Source organism: Lagenorhynchus albirostris, chromosome 10 (assembly GCF_949774975.1).
Source record: "Lagenorhynchus albirostris chromosome 10, mLagAlb1.1, whole genome shotgun sequence".
NCBI classification, from domain to species: domain Eukaryota; kingdom Metazoa; phylum Chordata; class Mammalia; order Artiodactyla; family Delphinidae; genus Lagenorhynchus; species Lagenorhynchus albirostris.
Window position 1 is genome coordinate 62,471,943 of NC_083104.1, and position 24,737 is coordinate 62,496,679.

General features: G+C 36.4%; 1 protein-coding gene across 1 annotated transcript in view; it reads right to left on the bottom strand.

Annotated features, from left to right (window-relative positions):
* TINAG (tubulointerstitial nephritis antigen) overlaps positions 1-24,737 on the bottom strand; it is a 94,155-nt gene that overhangs the window by 67,389 nt on the left and 2,029 nt on the right. Inside the window, exons 2-4 of the mRNA XM_060164118.1 lie at positions 18,216-18,279; positions 17,499-17,588; positions 11,643-11,757 (exon numbers count right to left, since the gene is read on the bottom strand). Of these exons, the coding sequence (XP_060020101.1) occupies positions 11,643-11,757; positions 17,499-17,588; positions 18,216-18,279 (269 nt within the window). The remainder of the gene's footprint in view (positions 1-11,642; positions 11,758-17,498; positions 17,589-18,215; positions 18,280-24,737) is intronic.

Here is a 24,737-nt window from a genome sequence, read left to right on the forward strand (position 1 = left end):
GAGACACATACAGACTGAAAGTGAAGGGATGGAAAAAGATATTCCATGCAAATGGAAACCAAAAGAAAGCTGGAGTAGCAATTCTCATATCAGACAAAATAGACTTTAAAATAAAGGCTATTAGAAGAGACAAAGAAGGACACCACATAATGATCAAGGGATCGATCCAAGAAGAATATATAACTATTGTAAATATTTATGCACCCAACATAGGAGCAGCTCAATACATAAGGCAAATACTAACAGCCATAAAAGAGGAAATCGACAGTAACACATTCATAGTAGGGGACCTTAACACCCCACTTTCACCCATGGACAGATCATCCAAAATGAAAATAAATAAGGAAACACAAGCTTTAAATGATACATTATACAAGATGGACTTAATTGATATTTATAGGACATTCCATCCAAAAACAGCAGAATACACTTTATTCTAAAGTACTTATGGAGCATTCTCCAGGATAGATCATATCTTGGGTCACAAATCAAGCCTTGGTAAATTTAAGAAAATTGAAATCGTATCAAGTATCCTTTCCAACCACAACGCTATGAGACTAGATATCAATTACAGGAAAAGATCTGTAAAAAATACAAACACATGGAGGCTAAACCATACACTACTTAATAACAAAGTGATCACTGAAGAAATCAAAGAGGAAATCAAGAAATACCTAGAAACAAATGACAATGGAGACAAGACAACCCAAAAGCTATGGGATGCAGCAAAAGCAGTTCTAAGAGCGAAGTTTATAGCAATACAATCCTACCTTAAGAAACAAGAAACATCTCGAATAAACAACCTAACCTTGCACTTAAAGCAATTAGAGAAAGAAGAACAAAAAAACCCCAAAGTTAACAGAAGGAAAGAAATCATAAAGATCAGATCAGATAAATGAAACAGAAATGAAGGAAATGATAGCAAAGATCAATAAAACTAAAAGCTGCCTTTGAGAAGATAAACAAAATTGATAAACCATTAGCTAGACTCATCAAGAAAAAAAGGGAGAAGACTCAAATCAATAGAATTATAAATGAAAACGGAGAAGTAACAACTGACAGTGCAGAAATACAAAGGATCATGAGAGATTAATACAAGCAACTCTATGCCAATAAAATGGACAACCTGGAAGAAATGGACAAATTCTTAGAAATTCACAACCTGCCAAGACTGAATCAGGAAGAAATAGAAAATATGAACAGACCAATCACAAGCACCGAAATTGAAACTGTGATTAAAAATCTTCCAACAAACAAAAGTCCAGGACCAGATGGCTTCACAGGCGAATTCTATCAAACATTTAGAGAAGAGCTAACACCTGTCTTTCTCAAACTCTTCCAAAATATAGCAGAGGGAGGAACACACCCAAACTCATTCTACAAGGCCACCATCACTCTGATATCAAAACCAGACAAAGATGTCACAAAGAAAGAAAACTACAGGCCAATATCACTGATGAACATAGTTGCAAAAATCCTCAACAAAATACTAGCAAACAGAATCCAACAGCACATTAAAAGAATCATACACTATGATCAAGTGGGGTTTATCCCAGGAATGGAAGGATTCTTCAATATATGCAAATCAATCAATGTGATACACCGTATTAACTAATTGAAGGAGAAAAACCATATGGTCATCTCAATAGATGCAAAGAAAGCTTTTGACAAAATTCAATGCCCATTTATGATAAAAAACCCTCCAGGAAGTAGGCATAGAGGGAACTTTCCTCAACATATTAAAGGCCATATATGACAAACCCACAGCCAACATCATCCTCAATGGTGAAAAACTGAAAGCATTTCCACTAAGATCAGGAAGAAGATAAGGTTGTGCACTCTCACCACTCTTATTCAACATAGTTTTGGAAGTTTAGCCATAGCAATCAGAGAAGAAAAGAAAATAAATGAATCCAAATCGGAAAATAAGGAGTAAAGTTGTCACTGTTTGCAGATGACATGATACTATACATAGAGAATCCTAAAGATGCTACCAGAAAACTACTAGAGCTAATCAATGAATTTGGTAAAGTAGTAGGATACATAATTAATGCACAGAAATCTCTGGCATTCCTATACACGAATGATGAAAAATCTGAAATTGAAATCAAGAAAACACTCCCATTTACCATTGCAACAAAAAGAATAAAATATCTAGGAATAAACCTACCTAAGGAGACAAAAGACCTGTATGCAGAAAATTATAAGACACTGATGAAAGAAATTAAAGGTGATACAAATAGATGGAGTGATATACCATGTTCTTGGATTGGAAGAATCAACATTGTGAAAATGACTCTACTACCCAAAGCAATCTACAGATTCAATACAATCCCTATCAAACTATCACTGGCATTTTTCACAGAACTAGAACAAAAAATTTCACAATTTGTATGGAAACACAAAAGGCCCTGAATAGCCAAAGCAATCTTGAGAAGGAAAAAGTAGCTGGAAGAATCAGGCTTCCTGACTTCAGACTATACTGCAAAGCTACAGTAATCAAGACAGTATGGTACTGGTACAAAAACAGAAATATAGATCAATGGAACAGGATAGAAAGCCCAGAGATAAACCCACACACATATGGTCACCTTGTCTTTGATAAAGGAGGCAGGAATGTACAGTAGAGAAAGGACAGCCTCTTCAATAAGTGGTGCTGGGAAAACTGGACAGGTACATGAAAAAATATGAGATTAGATCACTCCCTAACACCATACACAAAAATAAGCTCAAAATGGATTAAAGACCTAAATGTAAGGCCAGAAACTATCAAACTCTTAGAGAAAAACATAGGCAGAACACTCTATGACATAAATCACAGCAAGATCCTTTTTGACCCACCTCCTAGAGAAATGGAAATAAAAACAAAAATAAACAAATGGGACCTAATGAAACTACAAAGCTTTTGCACAGCAAAGGAAACCATAAACAAATCCAAAAGACAACCCTCAGAATGGGAAAAAATATTTGCAAATGAAGCAACTGACAAAGGATTAATCTCCAAAATTTACAAGCAGCTCATGCAGCTCAATAACAAAAAAACAAACAATCCAATCCAAAAATGGGCTGAAGACCTAAATAGACATTTCTCCAAAGAAGATATACAGACTGCCGACAAACACATGAAAGAATGCTCAACATCATTAATCATTAGGGCAATGCATATCAAAACTGCAATGTGATATCATCTCACATCAGTCAGAATGGCATCATCATAAAATCTAGAAACCATAAATGCTGGAGAGGGTGTGGAGAAAAGGGAACACTCTTGCACTGCTGGTGGGAATGTGAATTGGTACAGCCACTATGGAGAACAGTAGGGAGATTCCTTAAAAAACTGCAAATAGAACCACCATATGACCCAGCAATCCCACTACTGGGCATATACCCTGAGAAAACCATAATTCAAAAAGAGTCATGTACCAAAATGTTCATTACAGCTCTATATACAATAGCCAGGAGATGAAAACAACCTAAGTATCCATCATTGGATGAATGGATAAAGAAGATGTGGCACATATATACAATGGAATATTACTCAGCCATAAAAAGAAATGAAATTGAGCTATTTGTAATGAGGTGGATGGACCTAGATTCTGTCATACAGAGTGACGTAAGTCAGAAAGAGAAAGACAAATACCGTATGCTAACACATATATATGGAATTTAAAAAAAAATGTCATGAAGAGCCTAGGGGTAAGACAGGAATAAAGACACAGACCTACTAGAGAATGGACTTGAGGATATGGGGAGGGGGAAGGGTAAGCTGTGACAAAGTGAGAGAGTGTCATGGATATATATACACTACCAAACGTAAAATAGGTAGCTAGTGGGAAGCAGCCACATAGCACAGGGAGATCAGCTCGGTGCTTTCTGACCACCTAGAGGGGTTGGATAGGGAGGGTGGGAGGGAGGGAGACACAAGAGGGAAGAGTATGGGAACATACATATATGTATAACTGATTCACTTTGTTATAAAGCAGAAACTAACACACCATTGTAAAGCAATTATATTCCAAAAAAGATGTTAAAAAAGAAAAAAGAAATAATTCCCAAAAGAAAAAAAAAAGAAAAAGATGCTATGGTAGGGCAATACCATATTTCATTGAACCCAGGACATCATCAAATGTAAGAAGCCTCCCAATTTTAGAGTTGTAAAAAAGTGAAGAAAATGTGCCTCTGGAGATTGATGAACTGATATTTCCTAAAACGACTTCATTAGAACACTAGTTCTGAGAAATTGTAATAGATAATTACAAAAAGAGGAGCTGATTAATCAAACAGTTCTGAGAAACTGGTTTTAACAATTAAATAGATTTTTGTCCTCAGTGCAGTAGTTTTTATAAACTACCTAAGTGCTGCTGAGAGTCTCTAAGAAATGAAAATAATGTTTGTGATTTTTAATGTGCATGACCCAATGCAAGGTATTTTACTTACTTTCCTTTGATTTCACATCAGTTTTACTGTGAAGCAGATCAGAGGACTAGTGTTTCATGGAATGCACTTTGGCAAGAACCACAGTATGGATTAGATAGACCCAAATTTGGGGAGTCCATGTAACCAAGCCAGACCATATGAGGTCTTCCAAAATAGACCCACACCCATGTCCTCTGCCTGCCTTTTGTCTGTAGAAAAACTTTAGTCAAAGAATAAATTTAATCAGAGAGGTGACAAAATGCAGAAAGAAAGGGAAACAGTCAAGTAAGACAAAATAAGAATACTTTAACCATTAAACTAAGTCGAGGACCTTTAGTTCTTTCTCAAGGACTAGAGATAATATTCTGAGCCATGTCCTTTGAGCTGTTTTGCAGATACTGAAACCCTTACCAGGTGGAAGAAGTTAACTGTATGCTGCCCACAAGCACTTAGACTGCAGACCGGTTGGAGCTGGAAGGTTGATAATGCTGACTCCCAATTACCTCACCACCAACCAATGAGAAGAATGTCTACAAACTGACCACGCCCTGCTCCTTGAACACTGTAAGACTCCTCACTACCCCCTCCAGGGCGGGACACACGGTTTTGAGGGCATTAGCCCTCTGTGGCCCCCTTTGCCTGGCAAAGCAATGAAGCTATTCTTTTCTACTTCACCCAAAACTCTGTCTCTGCGTTTCTATTCGGCACTGGTGAAGAGATATCAACACACAGGCTCCTTATATCAACGCACCAAATCACCTCAGGAATCTACCTTTTAACAGCCCCAAATTTTTGTTCCCAGAGAAGGGAAAAAATGAATTTTCACATTTCTTTTTGAAGATATGTCCTGCAGTGATCAATTCAGCCCCATGGCATTGGTCAAGTCATGCTCAATTACATCACAGTGCTATGCATCAGACCTTAGTAAAGAAAATAAAATGACAACTCAGAAACTGATTTGACAGATGAGACATTCATTCTGCCACAAGTTCATCTGGATAAGGAGTGAGGCCAGTGCGTATTTCCTAAAGTTTGCTGAAGGGTTTGAGGTTCTATTTGGAGAAGGAGAGAAAGAAAGGAGAGAACCTGGAGGAGACGTGAGGAAATGCTTCAATGCTATTTGAATTTTAAGACTCTTAATTCAGAGACAAATCATTCTGTCCCTGGTTCTTTACCCACTGAGCAGAGGAGATTCTGAAATGAGCTGAGCGAAGTATGTACTTAAACAGAATCCACCATAACATCTGGCTGTGATGCTCTTTTGTAGCATCAGTGGCGCCTACTCTATGCTATACAATTATTATAAAAGCCTGACGCCATTTGCTTCATGTTCATATGGAGCTAAACATCAATTTTATGGAAAAGAATAGTCATTTTTGTTCAATAATATATTAAGAATATAACTATAGAACTGTGTTTTTCACTTTTCTAATTAGTGTTTTGGTTTCTACAAGATGCTTTACACGGGTGACACACATTATTGATATTAAGTAGATGTTTGTTCAGGTAGGTTAGTTAATTAAATTAAATTTTAATTAAATAATTAAATTAAAACTAATCAAATAAAAAATTTCAATAACCTATGAGAGGTAAAAACAAAAGCTGGTAGTAGTCACTCTGATTTTTTCCAAAGGTACCTTTCATCCCTCAGTACTTACTATCACTAAAATATATTTCAGAGAGGAAAAAACAAATTCTTCCTAGAGAAATAGATCCAGTCAATCAAATACCATGTCTTATCTAAATAATGATAAAGTATCCAGACGATGAAATAAATTTCCCTTTCTCGTCTCAATGATCAGTGGTTTTAAAAGTTATTACATAACACATAAAATACAATTTTACTTTAACTTCCAGAAAACAATAGAAAAAGATGTTATTTTTTCTTTGTTGGTAATGCCAACTTAGACACACTAAAATCTGTATTGGGTGACTGGGAAAAGATGTACTAGTAAACTATGAGGCTGACAAAAAAAAATTGAGAACATTTTTACATACATCAATCGATACTGTATAATATAGTAAAGCTACAGGTTTTAAATGCTATACCAGCCTTCTTAATGTTTTAATAATTTCTAAATATTGATAGCTCCACCTAAGATGCGATATTTATCTGTGATAGCTTTGTTAACTTTATTGTTCTCCCTGGGAAATGAACAACAAAACTATTAAAAACAGATTTTTTAACTAAGCCAAGTAGAAAAATGAACTCTGAATTTCCCTATCTCTGTTTGCAAATAGTATGTTTTATTCAAAAACGTTTGCAGTATTTATAATATAATATAACACAGGGAAGCCTCTTGAAGTTATCTCCCAAATTTAAATTCCTGGAAAAATAATCAGGTACAGAACGGTTGCTTTGATTAGATTTGATTTGACATGATTTGATTTGATTTGATTTAGGAGCATAGTAGAAGAACTTCCAGGTTATCAAAAATATATAATCTCTGTCAGGGCCAATAAACCCAGAGCTACACCTTGCTTTATCAAAGAAAATGCTCCAAATGATTAAGTTCTGGGTAATTTAGCTCTTACAAAATTTATCTGTTTCAGAAACTTGCTAGTTTCCCAAGCTTAATCCAAGGGAGAAAGAACCACTTTGTATATTATATAATAACATTTCATTAATGCTCTACTATACAGTCTGTGTGCTAAAACACTCCTTATTCATCATTTCATGGACTTCTTACAGCCCTGTGAACTGGGTACCACTGCTACCATCATTTCAGCCAGACTAAGAGCCAAGCACACAGGATGCAGAGCTCACATCCATCTCGGTATGTGAAATGGGGCCACGTGACTAAACGCACTGCCTACATGTGCCTATTAACAGACTTCAACTGTGATGCTTCTGTTGGCTCCAAAGGACCTCAGCCCATGCCAATTTTGCATACAGTCATAATAATTGTTTTCTTTCTGAGACATTAAGTTCTGTTTTAGCCCTGAATATACTTCTGCTCTCTCCAGCACTTTTCTTTCAATATTTTAGCTTATGTTAGCAGCTCCTAAAGTGTGTTCTGTGGAATCTAAATCTTGGGAAGTATTAACAGTCATTATAAACAAACAAAGAAGAAAATGTTCTCTGATGTCATGGGTTTAGGAAACACTGGGTGGAAAAAAGGTCATTGGAGGAAGAGTTCTTAGTGTCCTCAATATACAAATGAATAGTGTGCCTCTTCGGAAGAAAGATACAATACACCATTTCACAAGTGTATTTGACCACAGATGGGACACCTTTACTCCAAATCTTTCAGGATTGGTGGTCCATGGCACAAATGTTGAGAAATATTGAAATAAGATTTTAACTGTGTAATCACCTGTTTTGTACCATAAGGAGACAAAAGGCTCAAGTGGCAGAATTTCCTGTAGGGAGCTACATCAGTCCCGTTGTGAATCTATGCAAGCAAATACACAGTCTCAATGGACTGACAGAGAATCGTCTAATCATTCTTAACATATTTAGTGTACAACAATTTGGAACAGAGCTGTCCAATCAAGGCATTGCTTTGAACAATCTCAAGAAAACGCTTTTAGGAAAAAATTAGGCAAAGATTGATCAGCTGGCATTTTTGACCTGACACTAGACATAATTTTAAAGTGGGTGAAGCGAATCTTCATACAAAACAAGAAGCTGCATGGTCTAGGCAGGACCCTCTTGGCCTTCTTTCTTTCCCTTTTTCTCACTTCCTCTCATCCAGTCTGCTTGTACCCAGAGAAAACAGTAAGTTTTTGTTTCCTTTTGTCTGCCCTCACATAGGACTGCCATCCAGGAAAGGCTCCCAAAATCCTTAAGTTAGTTTTTTCTAACCTCCCATGATCAACATATTTCTATTCCTCATTATTATGAATCACACTCCACAAAAAATCATTTGAATTGAACTAATTCATACAGATTAAACAGATTTTTTCATATTTATATAATCATGGAACTCTTTGTATAAGACCTGTTGATATTCTTCTAATGTACGTTCAGCAGACACATTATGTGACTAGTGACTGAAGTCAAGCAATGTAGCCAGGGAACCAGCTAGAGGAGAGCTTTCGCAGGAACTGGGAATGACTCATTGCTCATCTTTCCCACCCAAGATAAAGAATTTGGTGAATCTCTGTTCTCATCCAGGTAATGGGCTCAAGGAAAGGGAGATGTTTTAGGCTGGGGATGCAGTGAATTTTCTCAGAAAAATCATTCCCACTGTTGGCAACTGCCTACCCTAAGTGTGTGTATATATATATATATATATATATACCATCCTATGTTGAAAATGGTATTTTAAAAAATTGAGGAAAAGTTGAAGGGGAGGGAGTTATCCAGAAGCATACCCACGCAAAAGAATTCATTTTCACTATTCAGAGGCAATTTGATGTATTGAGGGTATTTTTTATGTAGTCACCAGGCAAAGAATTAATCTACTTTTTAAGCTCTTCCTGTGGCTACCAGTTTAACTTAGTTCATATAGACCCCACATTCTTCATTGAAGTTCTTGTTGTATTTCTGATTTTCTGGTATCTTCTGACCAGGTATTAGGACAACTCCAACACTCAGAATTTTTTTTTTTTTTTTTTTTTTTTTTTTTGCCGTACGCGGGCCTCTCACTGTTGTGGCCTCTCCCGCTGTGGAGCACAGGCTCCGGACGCGCAGGCTCAGCGGCCATGGCTCACGGGACCAGCCGCTCTGCGGCATGTGGGATCTTCCCGGACCGGGGCACGAACCCACGTCCCCTGCATCGGCAGGCGGACTCTCAACCACTGCGCCACCAGGGAAACACTCAGAAACTTTTTGAAAGGACCTCAACCCTCAAGCTACTGTGCCTTAGAAATGGGAAGCTATGTCCTTGTGTGTAACAGAAGTCTTACAGATCAGCCAAATTTTCCTTATTGCTTTCCTGGAATTACTTAGCTACTTTATTACATTAGTTCATAGCACTAGGTAATTTAAATTCTCCCAGAGTACTAACCATTAAGATTTTTCATTTAAATATCACCATAGTCACTTTTATGCAAACAAATCCCTAGGAGCCAATAAATGATTTAGAATTAGATTGCCTTTTTCTATGCTACAGTGAGTGGCAACCTGGGAAAGAAACATACCTCATTTTCTCTATAATATAAAATACTCTAAATTGCAAAAAAAATAAAGCTTAAAAAGGAAATGTTAGAAAGAATCAAGAAAAAATGTATATTGACACCCAAATGAGTATTTGGCTAACTGGGACCCCTCACTAAAAGCAAGAGAAAGAGTAATCCTTATAAAGAGGGTGAATTTATTATTTTCCTAAACACTTCTGTCTCTTTTTTTCCAGATAGATAAGGACAAAATTGAAACAGTAAACAGCCAGAAAAAATAACTCTTTTCCAATTGATCTTATAAGTAAGTCAATAAAAGCTATGAATATGAGCCACACCTCTAAAGATGTTATGTCTTACTGATTGTGGAAAAAATCCAAAAATATATCTAAGCTGATCATTTCATAAAGTTAGTTCTGGCTCCAAGATGAAAAGACTTTTTGCTGTTTTGAACCTGAACTGGCCAAAGCTAGCTGATTAAACTGGAAGTCTAGGAACCATTTGGGGGCAGATCTTTTAAAGTCCTGACTCTGCCATTTAAGTAATTCTATGGTGGCTTTTCTCTCCTCTCCATCTCCGTGTGACTTGGCCTCTCTCTGTGTCAATGTTCTTGTCTTTAAAATGTGGAGAATTACAGTACCCACTACATCAAGCTGGGAATTAGATGAGATAATGTATGAAAGTGCTGATAAGAGTGATTGGCACACAACTACTCAATACATGGCAGCTATTATGATCTTTTCTGATACTAGTTATAATTTAGCAGGTCCTGCTACTGGAATTTGAACTGGAATAATAAGTCAGGGGATTACACCTTTTGAAAGCAAAGCGCATTGAACATTTAATGAGGAACTTGTGGATTTACAACTCATCCAACAGCATAAATAACAGCCCTGCTTGCTCTGAGATGCTGAGAGCTTCCGGGCAGCCAGGACCTGACACCTTCATTGCAGAGGGAAGAGCCAGTTCTCCAGCAGCCAGGGAACGCCTCTCTGCCCTGGACATTTTTTTTAATTTCATTTTTAGTTTATATTGGAGTATAGTTAATTTACAGTGCTGTGTTAGTTTCAGGTATACAGCAAAGTGATTCATTTATCCATATACACATATCCATTCTTTTTCAGATTTTTCCCATATAGGTTATTACAGAATACTGAGTATAGTTCCCTGTGCTATAGAGTAGGTCTTTGTTGATAATCTATTTTGTATATAGTAGTGTGCATATGTTAATCCCAAACTCCTAATTTATTCCTCCCTCCTACCCTTCCCCTTTGGTAACCAAAAGTTTGTTTTTGAAGTAAGTCAGACAGAGAAAGACAAATATCATATGATATCACTTATATGTGGAATCTAAAAAAAAAATGATACAAATGCCTTGGGCATTTGTAGCAGGCCTTGAATACAATCAAAATCTCAACTGAGAGACACCACAAATGGGATGGTAAAACTGCAGCTCTAAGTTAGACATCTGTGATAACTAGACAGGTGGAAGATTCTTTATGCAAGGTACATATTATCAGAAGATAACACCACTTGAAAATGAAAGGGAAAACCAATACAATAGTATTAGAAACATGAGGGTGTTACAAAACATGACAGTTTCATGAAGGAGTTTGCCAGCTCATCAGGGAAATTTGAAGGTGTTCTTTAAATGGAAAATGTGAGGATTTTTGAGGATAAACTTCTGCTAGTCATCATAGCATACCTGTCTGCAGTTACTGGCATGTATTTTATCTTCATTTCATAATGGAGTACCCAAGAGCTGTCAAAACTCTGTTTTGATGAATTCACAAAATAACTAAGTTTACTTAGAAAAAGAAAAATAAGGACAACTAATGACTTGCTTAAGCATTGGGTCACCGACAAGCCAATCATCAGAAACATGAATTTCTCTGCAATGATTAGCAATGTAAATGAACACAATCATTCCTGAAGAGAGGAAACTATATCTAATTAATATTAGTGAAATTTCAAAGTCCACATGAAAATTTGGGGGGATGTAGCAACCATTTTGGGTAAAGGTTTTTTTTAATTTATATGACAAAATTATCTCGGAAAGCACTAAACTCACTATTTTAGTTATTTAAAATTGCTTTATATGCACCTATGAACACACTTATACAAACACACACATACATGAGTCAAACAGAGAGGATACCTACTGCCACTTCATTCATACTCAGAAGCAAGGGGCTGGGTGGCAGGGTGCCAAGGCGATATGTGAAACCCTCCTCCAAAGTCATTCCCCAGAATTGGCTGTAGTTCTGGGCTGTCCATCTGCCTTACAAATGAAAGAGAAAAATAGGTACAGGTTACATGATGTCACTTTTATCATTACATGTTCATTTATATTTCTGAAATTATATAGAAGCAAATCTGACAAAATTGGAACTGTTACTGAAAGCTAGATATTCATTATATTAATGATGCATTATTCATTACTCTAATAGGGAAGCATATCACTCTTCTTAAAGTAGGTCTATATCAATTATTTTAGTGTCTCAAATGAGGAACCTAAGGCTGTATTAATATAGACTAAATTTAAGAATATTGAATCTCCACATACAGTAAAGGGATTTTAGTGATAATAAGGCCAATATATGCAGTTTCTTCTAAATGTCATTAAATGTATTTTAGAAAGAAGCTTGAATGTTCAGAAATGTACTTATAGGTTAAATTGGGAAATCTGTTTTATTTATAATTTAGATTTGAAAAGAAGCTGACCATGTAAAAACAAGTATCCATGAAAAATTGAGGATAAAATAGTTATACTTAAAAAGATTACAGCAACACTAATTAATTTTATTGAAATATTTTATTGAAATATTGAAATATTCTATTATATATTAAATGAGTTAATTTGTGGTAAATGCTCAATAATATTAGTCATTATTAATATAATATAAATTCAACTGATGTAAAATTAGATAACAAAAAAGTACCTTTTTTTAGAGATATATTTTGTGCCCTTACATAAAAAAGTAAGCTTTGTTTTCAAAACCTAATGTTGAGATTTCAAGACAACAATTCCTTAAGAGATGAAAAATGAGAAAGATGAAAGTAATTTAATCATTGTTTGTTTGAATTAGCTACAACTTAAGGACAATATATTTTCAGTACTTAAGGCAAATCTAAACTCTATCATGTTGTGTTTATCACCAAAATTGTTTACAGTGTGAAAGGCTCTTATGAATGATTGAAGATATGACTCAATTTTCAATAATATGCCTGGTGGGCTTCCCTGGTGGCACAGTGGTTGAGAGTCCGCCTGCCGATGCAGGGGACACGGGTTTGTGCCCTGGTCCGCGAAGATCTCACATGCTGCGGAGCGGCTGGGCCCGTGAGCCATATCTGCTGAGCCTGCGCGTCCGGAGCCTGTGCTCCACAGCGGGAGAGGTCACCACAGTGAGAGGCCCGCGTACCGCAAAAAAAAAAAAATTAAAACAAAAATATGCCTGGCAAGTTAATTCTTTTCTTTTACAAGATCTGTTAGTTCATAAAACTTGAAGCAACTTTGAGCCACAATTTTTAAATGTAATCTCCATCATCCAGGGAATTTCAATAAAGAAACTTTTGAATATATTAGGCATTGCAGGTTTATTTAAGAGACCACCAGGATCAGCCTCAGGCAAAATCACGCAATAGTAAAATATGTTTTTGGTGCCCTACACTAGTAGTTTTCAAACATTGAGACATTTGGGGGCCATTTAATTAATCATTCAATTTAGTGAATAAGGATCAGTATTTTAAAAGATAAAATAGACTATAAGAGAAACAATAGGAAATATTAGAGTTTATAGGACAGAGTGAGGGTAAGTAATATTTATATACATTTAAGTATATGTACAAGTGCATGTGTGTGCGTGTGTGTGTGTGTGTGTGTGTGTACTAGGTCATAAAGTTACATGTATGATTTACTATAATTTATGCTCAAAAAAGCATGAATAGCACCACTGCTCTGCATCATCCTTTTTGACCTAGGCTCATCATTTTGTTTTTTTAATTGAAGTATATTTGATTTACAATGTTGTGTTAATTTCTGCCGTACAGCAAAGTGATTCAGTTATATATACATATATTCTCTTTCATATTCTTTTCCATTATGCTTTATCACAGGATATTGAATATAGTTCCTGTGCTATACAGTAGGACCTTGCTGTTTAGCCATCCTATATATACTAGTTTGATTCTGCTAGTCCCAAACTCCCAATCCATCCTTCTCCTACCCCACCTCTCCCTTGGCAACAACCAGTCTGTCCTCTATGTCTGTCATCACTTTCCTTTTAACCCAAGTTAGCATTTACTGAACATTCTTAATTTATCTATCACATTCTTCAGTAAACACTGGGAACATAGAAATAAATTTCTCTACCTTCAGAAAGCTCATACTCTAAAAAAGCCTACAAAGAGGGAAATGACTTCAGTATGTATAATTTCTTAGCGGTAGGTCAAAATCTGATCAGAGTAGAGGACTGAACCATAACTCTTCCTGAAGGAGTTAGAAGAATCTGTTATAGAAAGTGACTTTTTAGTGCTCAGCCTGGAAGGATGAGAATGAATTAGACAGCCAGATGTGAGAGAAGAGATAATTTATTCTAAATAAAGGCAACTCTGGAGCAAAGCAGGTTTGAAATTTGGAATAACATTTAGGGAATAGCAGATAAGTAGAACACTTAAACTCTGAGAGCGAGCAGAGAGACAGGGGTTGGAAAGAGTGTAAAAGATGAGGGAGTGAAGCATTTGGGACAGATTGTTATTTATGCTGAGGAGTAAAATTATATTCTAAAGCAATGGAGTGTCATTGAAGACTTTTTAAGAACCTGAGTGGCAGAATCAAAGCTTTGTTTTAGAAGGATAACCATGAAAGTATAAAGGATTGGTTGGAACTTGGTCAGACTGGAACCAGAGAGTAAAGTCAGGTCATTTCAAACTAGGCTTGATAAAGAAATGCACTAGAATATAGCATAAGAATAAAGGAAATACATTTCTAAAGTAAACTTTGTGAAGATTACAAGAGTGTAGTGACTGAGAGTGAAGAGGAAAGAAGCCTCAAACTAACTTCAGATTTTCTGGCTTAGTTGACATGGTAGTGGGGGATGCCAGTAACCAAGGACAAGTCAAAAGGTTAATCCTTTTGGTTTGGAGTATTTTTGACTTTGAGAAATCAGTACGAAATCAAAGTCAACTTACTCAATAGATAGTCTATAGACTTTGAGTTCATAAGAAAAATCAGGGTTAGAGATAGGATGGATTAAAAATGGGTACAAATTCTTTGTAGCTCTTTCCATCAAGAGATGGAGTTCATTTTTCCAACCGTTGAATGTGAGCTGGCCTGGTAGCTTGCTTTGCCTAGTAGAAAGCAGTGAAATTGACAATGTGCAAATTTCAAGCTTTGGCCTCACCTGAGGCCATTTCCACCCTCCACTCATGTCCTGCTTGAACACTGTCATTATGTGAAGAAACCAAGGCTGTCCTGCTGGAGGCACATGGGCCCCCCAACAACCAGCACCAACTACCAGAAATGGGCAGGGGGCCATCTGGACAATGCAGCCCCAGCTGAGGCCCTAGATGTCTGTGGACACATGAGTAACCCCAGGAGAGACCACGAAAAGAGGTTCAGCTAAGTCCATCCCAAATTGCCGGTATGAACAAATAAAAAGCTTGTGCTTTCAGGACGCTAAATTCTGAAGTGGTTTGTTTCACAGCATCTGATAAACTGAGACTGTTCTCTCTCTCCCTTTGTTCCACTAACTTGCTGATTATTATTTGTGCTACTAACTTGCCACTTATAACTGCCCTATCACTAGAAATCCTTTTACAAAGTTATGATATGTGGATTCCTCAGCTAGATTGTAAATTCCTCTAAGAACTTATTTATTTGTATCCTCAGCAGTGCCAAAAGGGAAACACATGTTTTGTTAATATTAATTGCATTACAACATAATACAGGGAATAAATAAGCACTGAAGTGGGCTATGCAGAATGAATAAAGATTTGGATCTAAATACTACCAAGATGCCAGAAAGCAAAGGCTGTATATATTTGTATGTAGGCTATTTTAAAAAGCGCTTAAAATAGACATTGAATGCTATAATATGACTCTGTTTTCATACATGAAAACAACTTGAACATCAGGAACAGTAAATATCTGAGAATTAGAACTTTCTTTTTTTCTTTTTTTTTTTCTTTTTTTTGCGTTACGCGGGCCTCTCACTGTTGTGGCCTCTCCCGCTGCGGAGCACAGGCTCCGGACGCGCAGGCTCAGTGGCCATGGCTCATGGGCCCAGCCACTCAGCAGCATGTTGGATCCTCCCAGACCGGGGCACGAACCCGTGTCCCCTGCATCGGCAGGCAGACTCTCAACCACTGTGCCACCAGGGAAGCCCTAGAACTTTCTTTTAAATTCAAGGACTTTCTACACTCCCTCTTGTTGTTCCCTGGTAAATAATTTTAGTTTTACTCCTTTTCTTCATACTTTGTCTCTTTTACTTAACTTTTTTCTTTGATCTGAGTATATTTTCTTTTGCTGCAATTTTACTTCACCTTTTTTTTTTCAAGTCATCTATGTTTGCTACTAAAAGGCAAATTCTGTGCCTCTTAAATTGACCTAGAGTACTCTCAGAATAAACAAATGATGGAAAGAAAATTCTTCCTTCCAAGGAAGGCAGCATTCCCAACAGATCTGTACTCTTATATGACTTTCTTTCCACATTGCTTTAGACTGTGGTTTCTCCTGGGTTCTGTTACAGTGGAAAGCTTGCCTGCTTATCTTGGCTTCTTGGAAGTGTGTGCTTGTTAGCTCAAGCATTTGAATCCTTTTAGGAACCTGATTCAGATAATCTCTCATGATGACACATACTCTCATGTCCTTTTAATGATTTAAATATCACTTAGCCATAGAAAATAATTGTTTTTCCCTAGAAATACTTAAAATGTCATCATATTATCACCTAAAATATTGTCAAAACACATACACACACACAGAGGAGTTGAGAATGGGTTAAGAATATTAATATCAATAAATGTGACTTCCAAGTGTCTTTTGTGTCTTCCAAGAAAATACTCTGGTTGCATCGAAAATTAGTGTCCCCACTGTCCTGGGAAACATATGCCTTAGGTGTAGCAAGAAGTGATTATTTCTATGTTTTAAAAATGCATTTCAGGATGACTTCACTTTTATAGTTGCTTGACAATAGGTCTTCTCATGTGAAATCTTTTCCTGAGGTAGAAAATGTTTTCAAGAGTGTATAGAAATTTGATCAGTGACAGTGGAGAAATCCTGAAGCAGAAAACAGCTGGCCCATCCCTTCTCCCTTCAGTTCAGTAAAGAAAGCCAGTGTCAGCACTTACACCTAATTCCCTCTATGTAAGTGGAAAAGTGACTTAATTTATTAATCTATCAGAGCGCATCAAACAGTTACTTCCTTTAAGTGTCAATCAGTTCAAGTTTCTGTTTATTAGCAAAGTAAAATGGCTCAACCAGTCTTTTTACTAAACCGTGAGTGAAATTGGCTAGATATCAGTCATGTCGATGATGCTGTCTAGATGGACTGGTCGTTTGGGGGATCATCGAGATAAAATACTGCTTTCTGAAGGTCGGAGTCTACCCAGGTTAGATGAGCATATGATTGGCTGGGTCAGGGCAGCACCAGAAGGAAAGATGATGAACATGAATGAACCTGTTTGCCTACTTCCTGATTTTGCCTGAATACTTATTTAAACTAAAGCTCCCCCTACTAGCCTCACTCACACCTTGACACTGCTCCTTCCTAAACAATTTAAGACTATGCTCTATATTTCCTCTGTGCATTTTAATTTTAATCATTTAATGTTCCCCTCTGTTCATTCCAATTTCACATGCCTTTCTACCACCCTCCCCATTTCTCACCCACTCTTTTTTTTGTTTTTGAAAGAATGATAATTTTTAGAAGGAAATAATAGGAAATACATTGTTTGAAACCTGAGGGGCAATGAGGGGGGGAGGCGCCAAAAAGCCTAGAAAGCAAGATTTCTCTCACCCATAGTCTCCTTTATTGACATGTTCAATTAATCCTGGTTGAACAAGGCATACGTGCTGGGAACATTTCCATTGCTGTCCTGAGCATGTGCTGTAAAGATACAAAAGTTATGAAAGTGGCCTGGTCTTTAGGGAGTATACTTATAAAATTAGTAACCAGAGTTGCACCTTGTTAAGGCATAAAAGATATTTTTGACTAATGTTAACCATATGACTATTTAATTCTTGGCAAAAATAAATCACAACACGTGCATTAGCTACCACTCAACATCTTCCACTTCAGGCAATTAATAAATGAAATGATCACTGAGTCATTGGAGTTTGAAAACATAAGACAATGGAGACAGTAGATTCGACACATTTGTAATTGTAAATTTTTTGCAGGATAATCAATTTCAAGGCAGCTTTGTTTTATATATAGTTACTGTGTTCAAGAACACGTGATTTTCCTGTAGTATACCAGAATGTTTAAAATTAAGAGGTTTGTGAAAGCAGGCCACTGTCACAAACACCAAACTCAAACGTTAAAAGAAATATTCATGATTAGCTTTTAAACACTTATTAAAATTAAATATACTTATAAAAACTATGGGTATGTGATATCTTATGACTTATGATTCTATCTGTATTTAAATATATGCTTTGTTTCACAAATGTTCCTTTGAAGAAAACATACACAGACAGTAGAATTCAGTTCTGTGCCACTTAAATTCATTACCAGGAATTGCAGTTTTCTTTAATTACTGATCCTTCTTCATAACGTTGACCATCTCTGTGGCAACCTGTCAACATACCATGTAAACAAATCAAAATTCTAAATTGAGTAATAAGTAAATTAAAATTGTATTTAGTTTTTTCAAATATGCAAAAAAATTTGGTGCCCATCTGAAGGAAATCCACATAGGGTTTGTGTCAAGGTTTGTATATCGAATGCTTATGGGCTTGTTCCATAAGCTTCTATCTTTACATTGTGTATTTGTTCCAACTGAGAGGATTTGTAAAGCATAAAAACTAGATTACTGAGGTATTGATCACTAAACGCACTCAAAAAAATAATGTATTCAAGTAAGTAAGCAGTAAAACAGTGTTTGAATTAATTTATGGCATTTCTTATCTTAAAAATCTAATCAACTCTCATATGTAAATATGATTAATTACATATGCTTAGAGGAAGGAGCTCAAAGTGTTGGACCAAAATATAAAGCTATTTCAGTGAATTCACCTTACAAAGATAAACTCTATTTTTTTTTTAACTCTATTTTTTCTTCAAAATTTAGATCAGGAGAAAAATTTATATGGTTCCAGTCCTTTGTGTTCCAAGTCCAAATGTTTCTCAACCATTAACCAAAACTCGTTGCTATTTTACCAGACTCTATAAACTACTCCAAAGAGATGAATGGTGAATTATCATTATATGAAAACCAATCAGTAAAATATGGTGAAAATAATACCCTGGCTACAAATTAAATCCCTTTTGAAAATATAACTTACACAAATTTAAATTCATGCTGAACTAGCAAAGGTAGCAAAATTCACTCCTTTGTCATGTGAAAACTTTTTTGACGGAGACATGTCACTGATAGATCACAACAATGGCCCCTAGTTAAATAAAATGAATTCTAACTTTTTATTCATACAATCATAGGAGGAAATCTACATGTTTAGAAAGCATTCCAAGGGACCTGGCTTAACCACCAGCCACAATGTCACAAAAGCCACTTACAAATTAGCTATCCTCCGATTTTTCCAAAAATTGTTTCACAGGAAATATTTTACAAGTGCCCCTCTTCAGCATGCACTGTGTTCTCACAGTTCAATCTTTTGCTTAATGAATCTAAAAATCTCCTTGTATTTGCACCTATCCACCTCTTTTCCATGGATTTTTGACATTCCACTCTCGCGAGAAGAGAGAAGGAAACCACCTCTCTCCTGAACCACAGGGGAGGGGAAAGATTTAACTTTAAATCAAGTTCAGAGTTTTAATTACTACCCAGGATTAAACACTTTTTGTAAATGACTTTCTATGTTTGTAACTTACAAAGACCCCGGAATTTTTACTACCTAAGAAAGCAACAGAAAATTCATGCAACAATTCAAATTTTATTCAAAGTCAAGAGAAGTACTTCCTTGACTAGTTCTAAAGGAGATAAGGGGCAAAATCAAAGCTGATTTTTAAAAATTTATACTGAAGTATAGTTGATTTACAATGTTGGGTTAATTTCTGCTGTACAGCAAAGTGATTCAGTTATACATATATATGTTCTCAAACCTGGTTTTTAATCAAAACCGATGAATGTTGCTTGTCCAGCATACCAGTTACATAGATAAAGGGATGAGAAATCACAAAGGTCCTAAGGAAAAAAAGGCTGTCCCTTCTCTAACCTGTACCCCAGCTATTAATTTTGAAGTAAAGAGAATGTTATCACTGTGCCCACCCAAGATCATTAGTACTATGTCTAGTGTTAGCAAAAGTTCCATTTCTTGGTCTTCCCTCTTTAATATCAAGTCAGAGTTGGCTATAAGAAACAACGTTTGCTGTAATCTCACTTGAGAGTTGGCCTCTTGAACAAACACCATAATCTGTTCACTGGAGTCTGGCCAAGGTGCTAACAAAGTGAAGCATCAACTTCTACACAATGCAGAAACGCAGTCCACTCCCTTCCTCCACTCTTCCCCACTCCAGTGTATCCCTCAACCCCTGAACAGCATTTAGTGAGATCTTTTAAAATCTACATTGTGTCACCCTTTGCTTAAAATCCTCAAGTTATTCCCCATCAAATTTAAAATAAAACCAAACTTCTTACAATGACCTATAAGACCTTATCCAAAATCTCTCTTCCATAATCTTTGTCCTCGTCACTTCTGTTGTGCTGGCTAAAGGGTTTCCATGATACTGATGAGGATGGAGAGAAGTGGATGAACATAATTTGGAGGCAAAGCAAATGGGACTAGCTCTTGGATTGAGTTTGGAGAATGAGGAAAAAGAGGAATTAAGGGTGTCTCACTAGGATTTTGGCCTGAACCATAGAGAGGCTGTGAAGCTAATATTGAAATAAGGAACAGGCTTATGGCAAGAAATCAAGAGTTCTGTTTTGCATATTTTAGATTTAGATTAAGTCTATGTTAGCCATCCTAATGGAGAATATCAAGTAGAGTAGTAATGGAAATTCGGAGTTAAGTCATGATTGGAGCATGAATTTGAGAGCCAGCAACATACATATCTTTAAAGCCTTGAGACTACATAAGAGGCTGCTTGAGAGAGGGTTTGTAGGTAAGAGAAAGACGTCCAGGACTGAGCTCAAACTCTGTAGCTAACAGACATTCAGAAGAGGAAACAGGGAAGGAGTGACCTATGAGAAAGAAGGGAATTCAGGTGAGGGTAGAGTCTTGAAAAGTAAGAGAAGAAAGTATTCCAAACAAGCAAAAGTTTTCACCTACACAGAGTACCACTGAGGGATCAAGAAAAGAACAGACATCTTAATATTGCATTTGGAAACATGGAAGTTTTCAATAACCCTGCCAAGACAGAGCTCGGTAAAGTAGCAGGAAACAAGGTCTTGTAAGAATGAGCTGATGAGAGACTTGGAGTCAGGAAGTGAAATGTTTCCTTCAGATATTTTTGCCATTAAAGGAAAGAAGGAAATGGGATAATAGTTGGTTAGGGACATGGAGTTGAGGGAGGGCTTTTTCAAAGTTGGGAGTTACAACTACCTACTAACCTCCTGCAAGAGAATATCTTGTAAATGATGTTTGCTCACTTTCTTAATTATTTCCTCGGGGAAAGTCCCTAGAAGTGGAAATTCTGGGTCCAAATTGATGTTTGGACATCTTTAAGGCATTTAATTCATATCGTCATTTTTTTTTTTCTTTTCAGAATGATTTTACCAATTTATATTCACCAGCAGTTGAATGAATGAGTTATTCTGTGTCACCCTAATGCATAGACTGTAACTTTGGTTCCCATATTAGGTACCACCTCATCATGGAAACAGAGTCAGGGTTAGAAATTAACCTTTGATGCTGTCTAGCACCATCTCCCAAGCAATGCCTGAATCCTCTTTTGGATTCTACTAGTTTTGAATGAAAAATATTTATTTTAAAATGCTAATTTGAGAACATGATTGACGTTTAAAGGTAGCAGAAAAATTGGGGGAGTTAAAAAAAAACATTTTTGTATATCAATAGTTTTGTAAAATGATTGATCCAGGAGAGAAAGGGAGAAACGATGCTTTAGGAGAGAAAGAGGGAGAGGAGAGAGGAGAGAAGAGGAGAGAGAGGGAGGGAGGGAGGGACAATTGTAAGGGTGGAGATTTTGAAAAGATAAGAGACAGTGGGAATAAAGACACAGACCTACTAGAGAATGGACTTGAGGATATGGGGAGGGGGAAGGGTAAGCTGTGACAAAGTGAGAGAGTGACATGGACATATATACACTACCAAACATAAAATAGATAGCTAGTGGGAAGCAGCCGCATAGCACAGGGAGATCAGCTCAATGCTTTGTGACCACCTGGAGGGGTGGGATAGGGAGGGTGGGAAGGAGGGAGACGCAAGAGGGAAGAGATATGAGAACATATGTATATGTATAACTGATTCACTTTGTTATAAAGCAGAAACTAATACACCATTGTAAAGCAATTATACTCCAATAAAGATGTTAAAAAAAAAAAGAAAGAGTGAGGAAGGAGTCATGAGCCAAGAAATTCAGACAGCCTCTAGAAACTGGAAAAGGCAAGGAGAGGGATTCTCCCCTAGACCCTCCAGAAGGAATGCAGCCCTGCTGACAGCTTGACTTTCTTCCAGTGAGACCCATTTCAAACTCTGGCTTCCAGAACTGTAAAATAATTATTTTGTGTTGTGATAATTTGTCATAGAAATAAGAAACTAATACAGTGCCCATACATCATTTGAATAAACGATATATTCACACACACACACACACACACACACACACACACACACACACACACACACACACAAAGAGACAGTGGGATTTAGAGCTCAAGAGGAGGAATCTACTCCATGGAAACAGTAACCAATATGGGGATACTTTGAAAATTATGATGATGGAGAGATGAGAAAATTCCTGGTGGCTTTATTTCCTCAAGGAAAAATGTATAAAGTACTTCAGAGTGAGTTAATCAAACTGATTACACCTTGACATGATAGATAGATGATAGATAGATAGATAGATAGATAGATAGATAGATAGATAGATGATAGTAATGGTTATTGAAATTAAAGGAGTTTTGAAACTTTAACAGCCATTAATACAAAAATGAGGCAAATCAGATATTTGGAAAGTGAAATCCATCTCTTGATTTGAGAAAAGGTGACAATATGATGTAACTTATTTTAAAATAACTTCATCATAAAGTGTTCTAATAAATGTGCTGGTCTCAATGTCACTTCAGGGAAGGCAGTTGCCTGCTCTAATCAGGAGTCCGCATTGCAGGGGCAGTCAGTAGCACTGATCCTGAAAGGTCAGACTCCAGGTAAGCTGCTACAAGGGGTTCCATTATCCATCTTTTAATGAACACTAGAGTAGCAGTATAATGAGTATCAGAAATGGGCTTTCACTGGCAAAATTAGTGGCTTGTTAATCAGCATAATGGATATAAGTAATCAGCTCTTATCTGTTAAATTAACAGCAATAAATTGATGTAGATTAGCTAAAACACTTAAAAATCACATTCCACTCTCATACTCCACAGTTTTTATGTATCTCTTAAGGTCAAAAACCTTCACTCTTAGACCTGGTGCCCTAGGATTGATCTTTACAAGGTCCTGTGTCCAGCCACTGGGTAGGAGGATTTATCATAACCTGACACCCTCTGTAATATTATCACATGGGAAAATTCCAGTAAATTTTTCAAGCAAGGTAGATGTGGGAACATCTAACAGGATGGGGACCTGAGACTTCATGGAGCTTACAGAGGTTTATGGATTAGTGTATATCTCCTTACCAGTATATAGTTTTGTAACAGTATGCACGGCCGAATTTGGACTGTGATTTATCTTCATTGTAATGTGGTTAAGAAGGTCATGAAGGGATAAATAATCCTCATTCAATTCAAATGTGTCAGTGGTTTACATCCATTTTTTACCAATGTGAACATAAGAGTTGTGTGTAATCAAATTAGTTTAGGTCTGTTCACAGCACATGGTCCACTAGACTCTTTTCTTAAGATCTGCTACACTGAGAGATTTTGTCTGGAAAAACCACTCTGGTACTGTTTCAAATTCTATCACTTTTTTTCTGTATCTGACATTTGAAATCCTCCAATGACTGGAAGTAACCAGCAGAGATAGGACAAAACCCAGAAGGAAGATGTTTACTCATATGTCCAAACCAATTTACACAAAAGGTACATATCTATTTATTTATTTTTTGACACATTTATATTTTTAAACCTTAAGATAATATACATAGTTTTAAGTCCCAGGTTGAAAAAGAAATGCAGTATAAGAGACTAGACAATAACATATAACTAGATACTTGAAAAATATTTAATAAATTAGTGAATGAACTAGACAATACCATGTAAGTAGATAACTGAAAAATATTTAACAAATCAGTGATGCTTTACTAGCATCTCAGAGGAAAGTCTCTTTATATGGCAAAAAAACCAGTATAAATAGTATATCATTTTCTATTTATTTTAGTTAATTTTGTACAATTTTTAAATATTGTGTAGTGCTATTTTCTTTTAACCAGCTACTTTCATAAGGAAGATAAAACAAAAGAAAAAAATCACCTTCATGAGTGCAAATATAGTTTACTGTGAACATTTGCTACTAAATAAACTGATGAATTGCTTCCCTCCATCATGGATGGAATAAAAACTATGCTGGGAACATAAGTTCTACCTAAAACATGACCCTAAATTAAAGTCTTAGCAAAATTCTAGCTTTCAAGCAAAAATGGACATTGAAGAAGCAGCAATTTCTTTTCCAAATGGGTTACATGATTCAAATAAGAAAAGCTCAAATACATTTTATCACATCAAAAGCACCACAGCTGATCCATAATACTTATCCTCAACTTCCAGGAAGCTGACCCTATTCGTACTTAACATCTCTCAATGAGTTCTCATAACAGGATAAAATCCTAAACTCTTGATGTGGCCTATAAATCCTGTAAAAATCTGACTTCTACTCACCTCTCAAACCTCATCTTATGTCACCCCCAACCCTCCACTGATCATGACTCTCCGGAAGTGGTGGCCTCCATCCAATT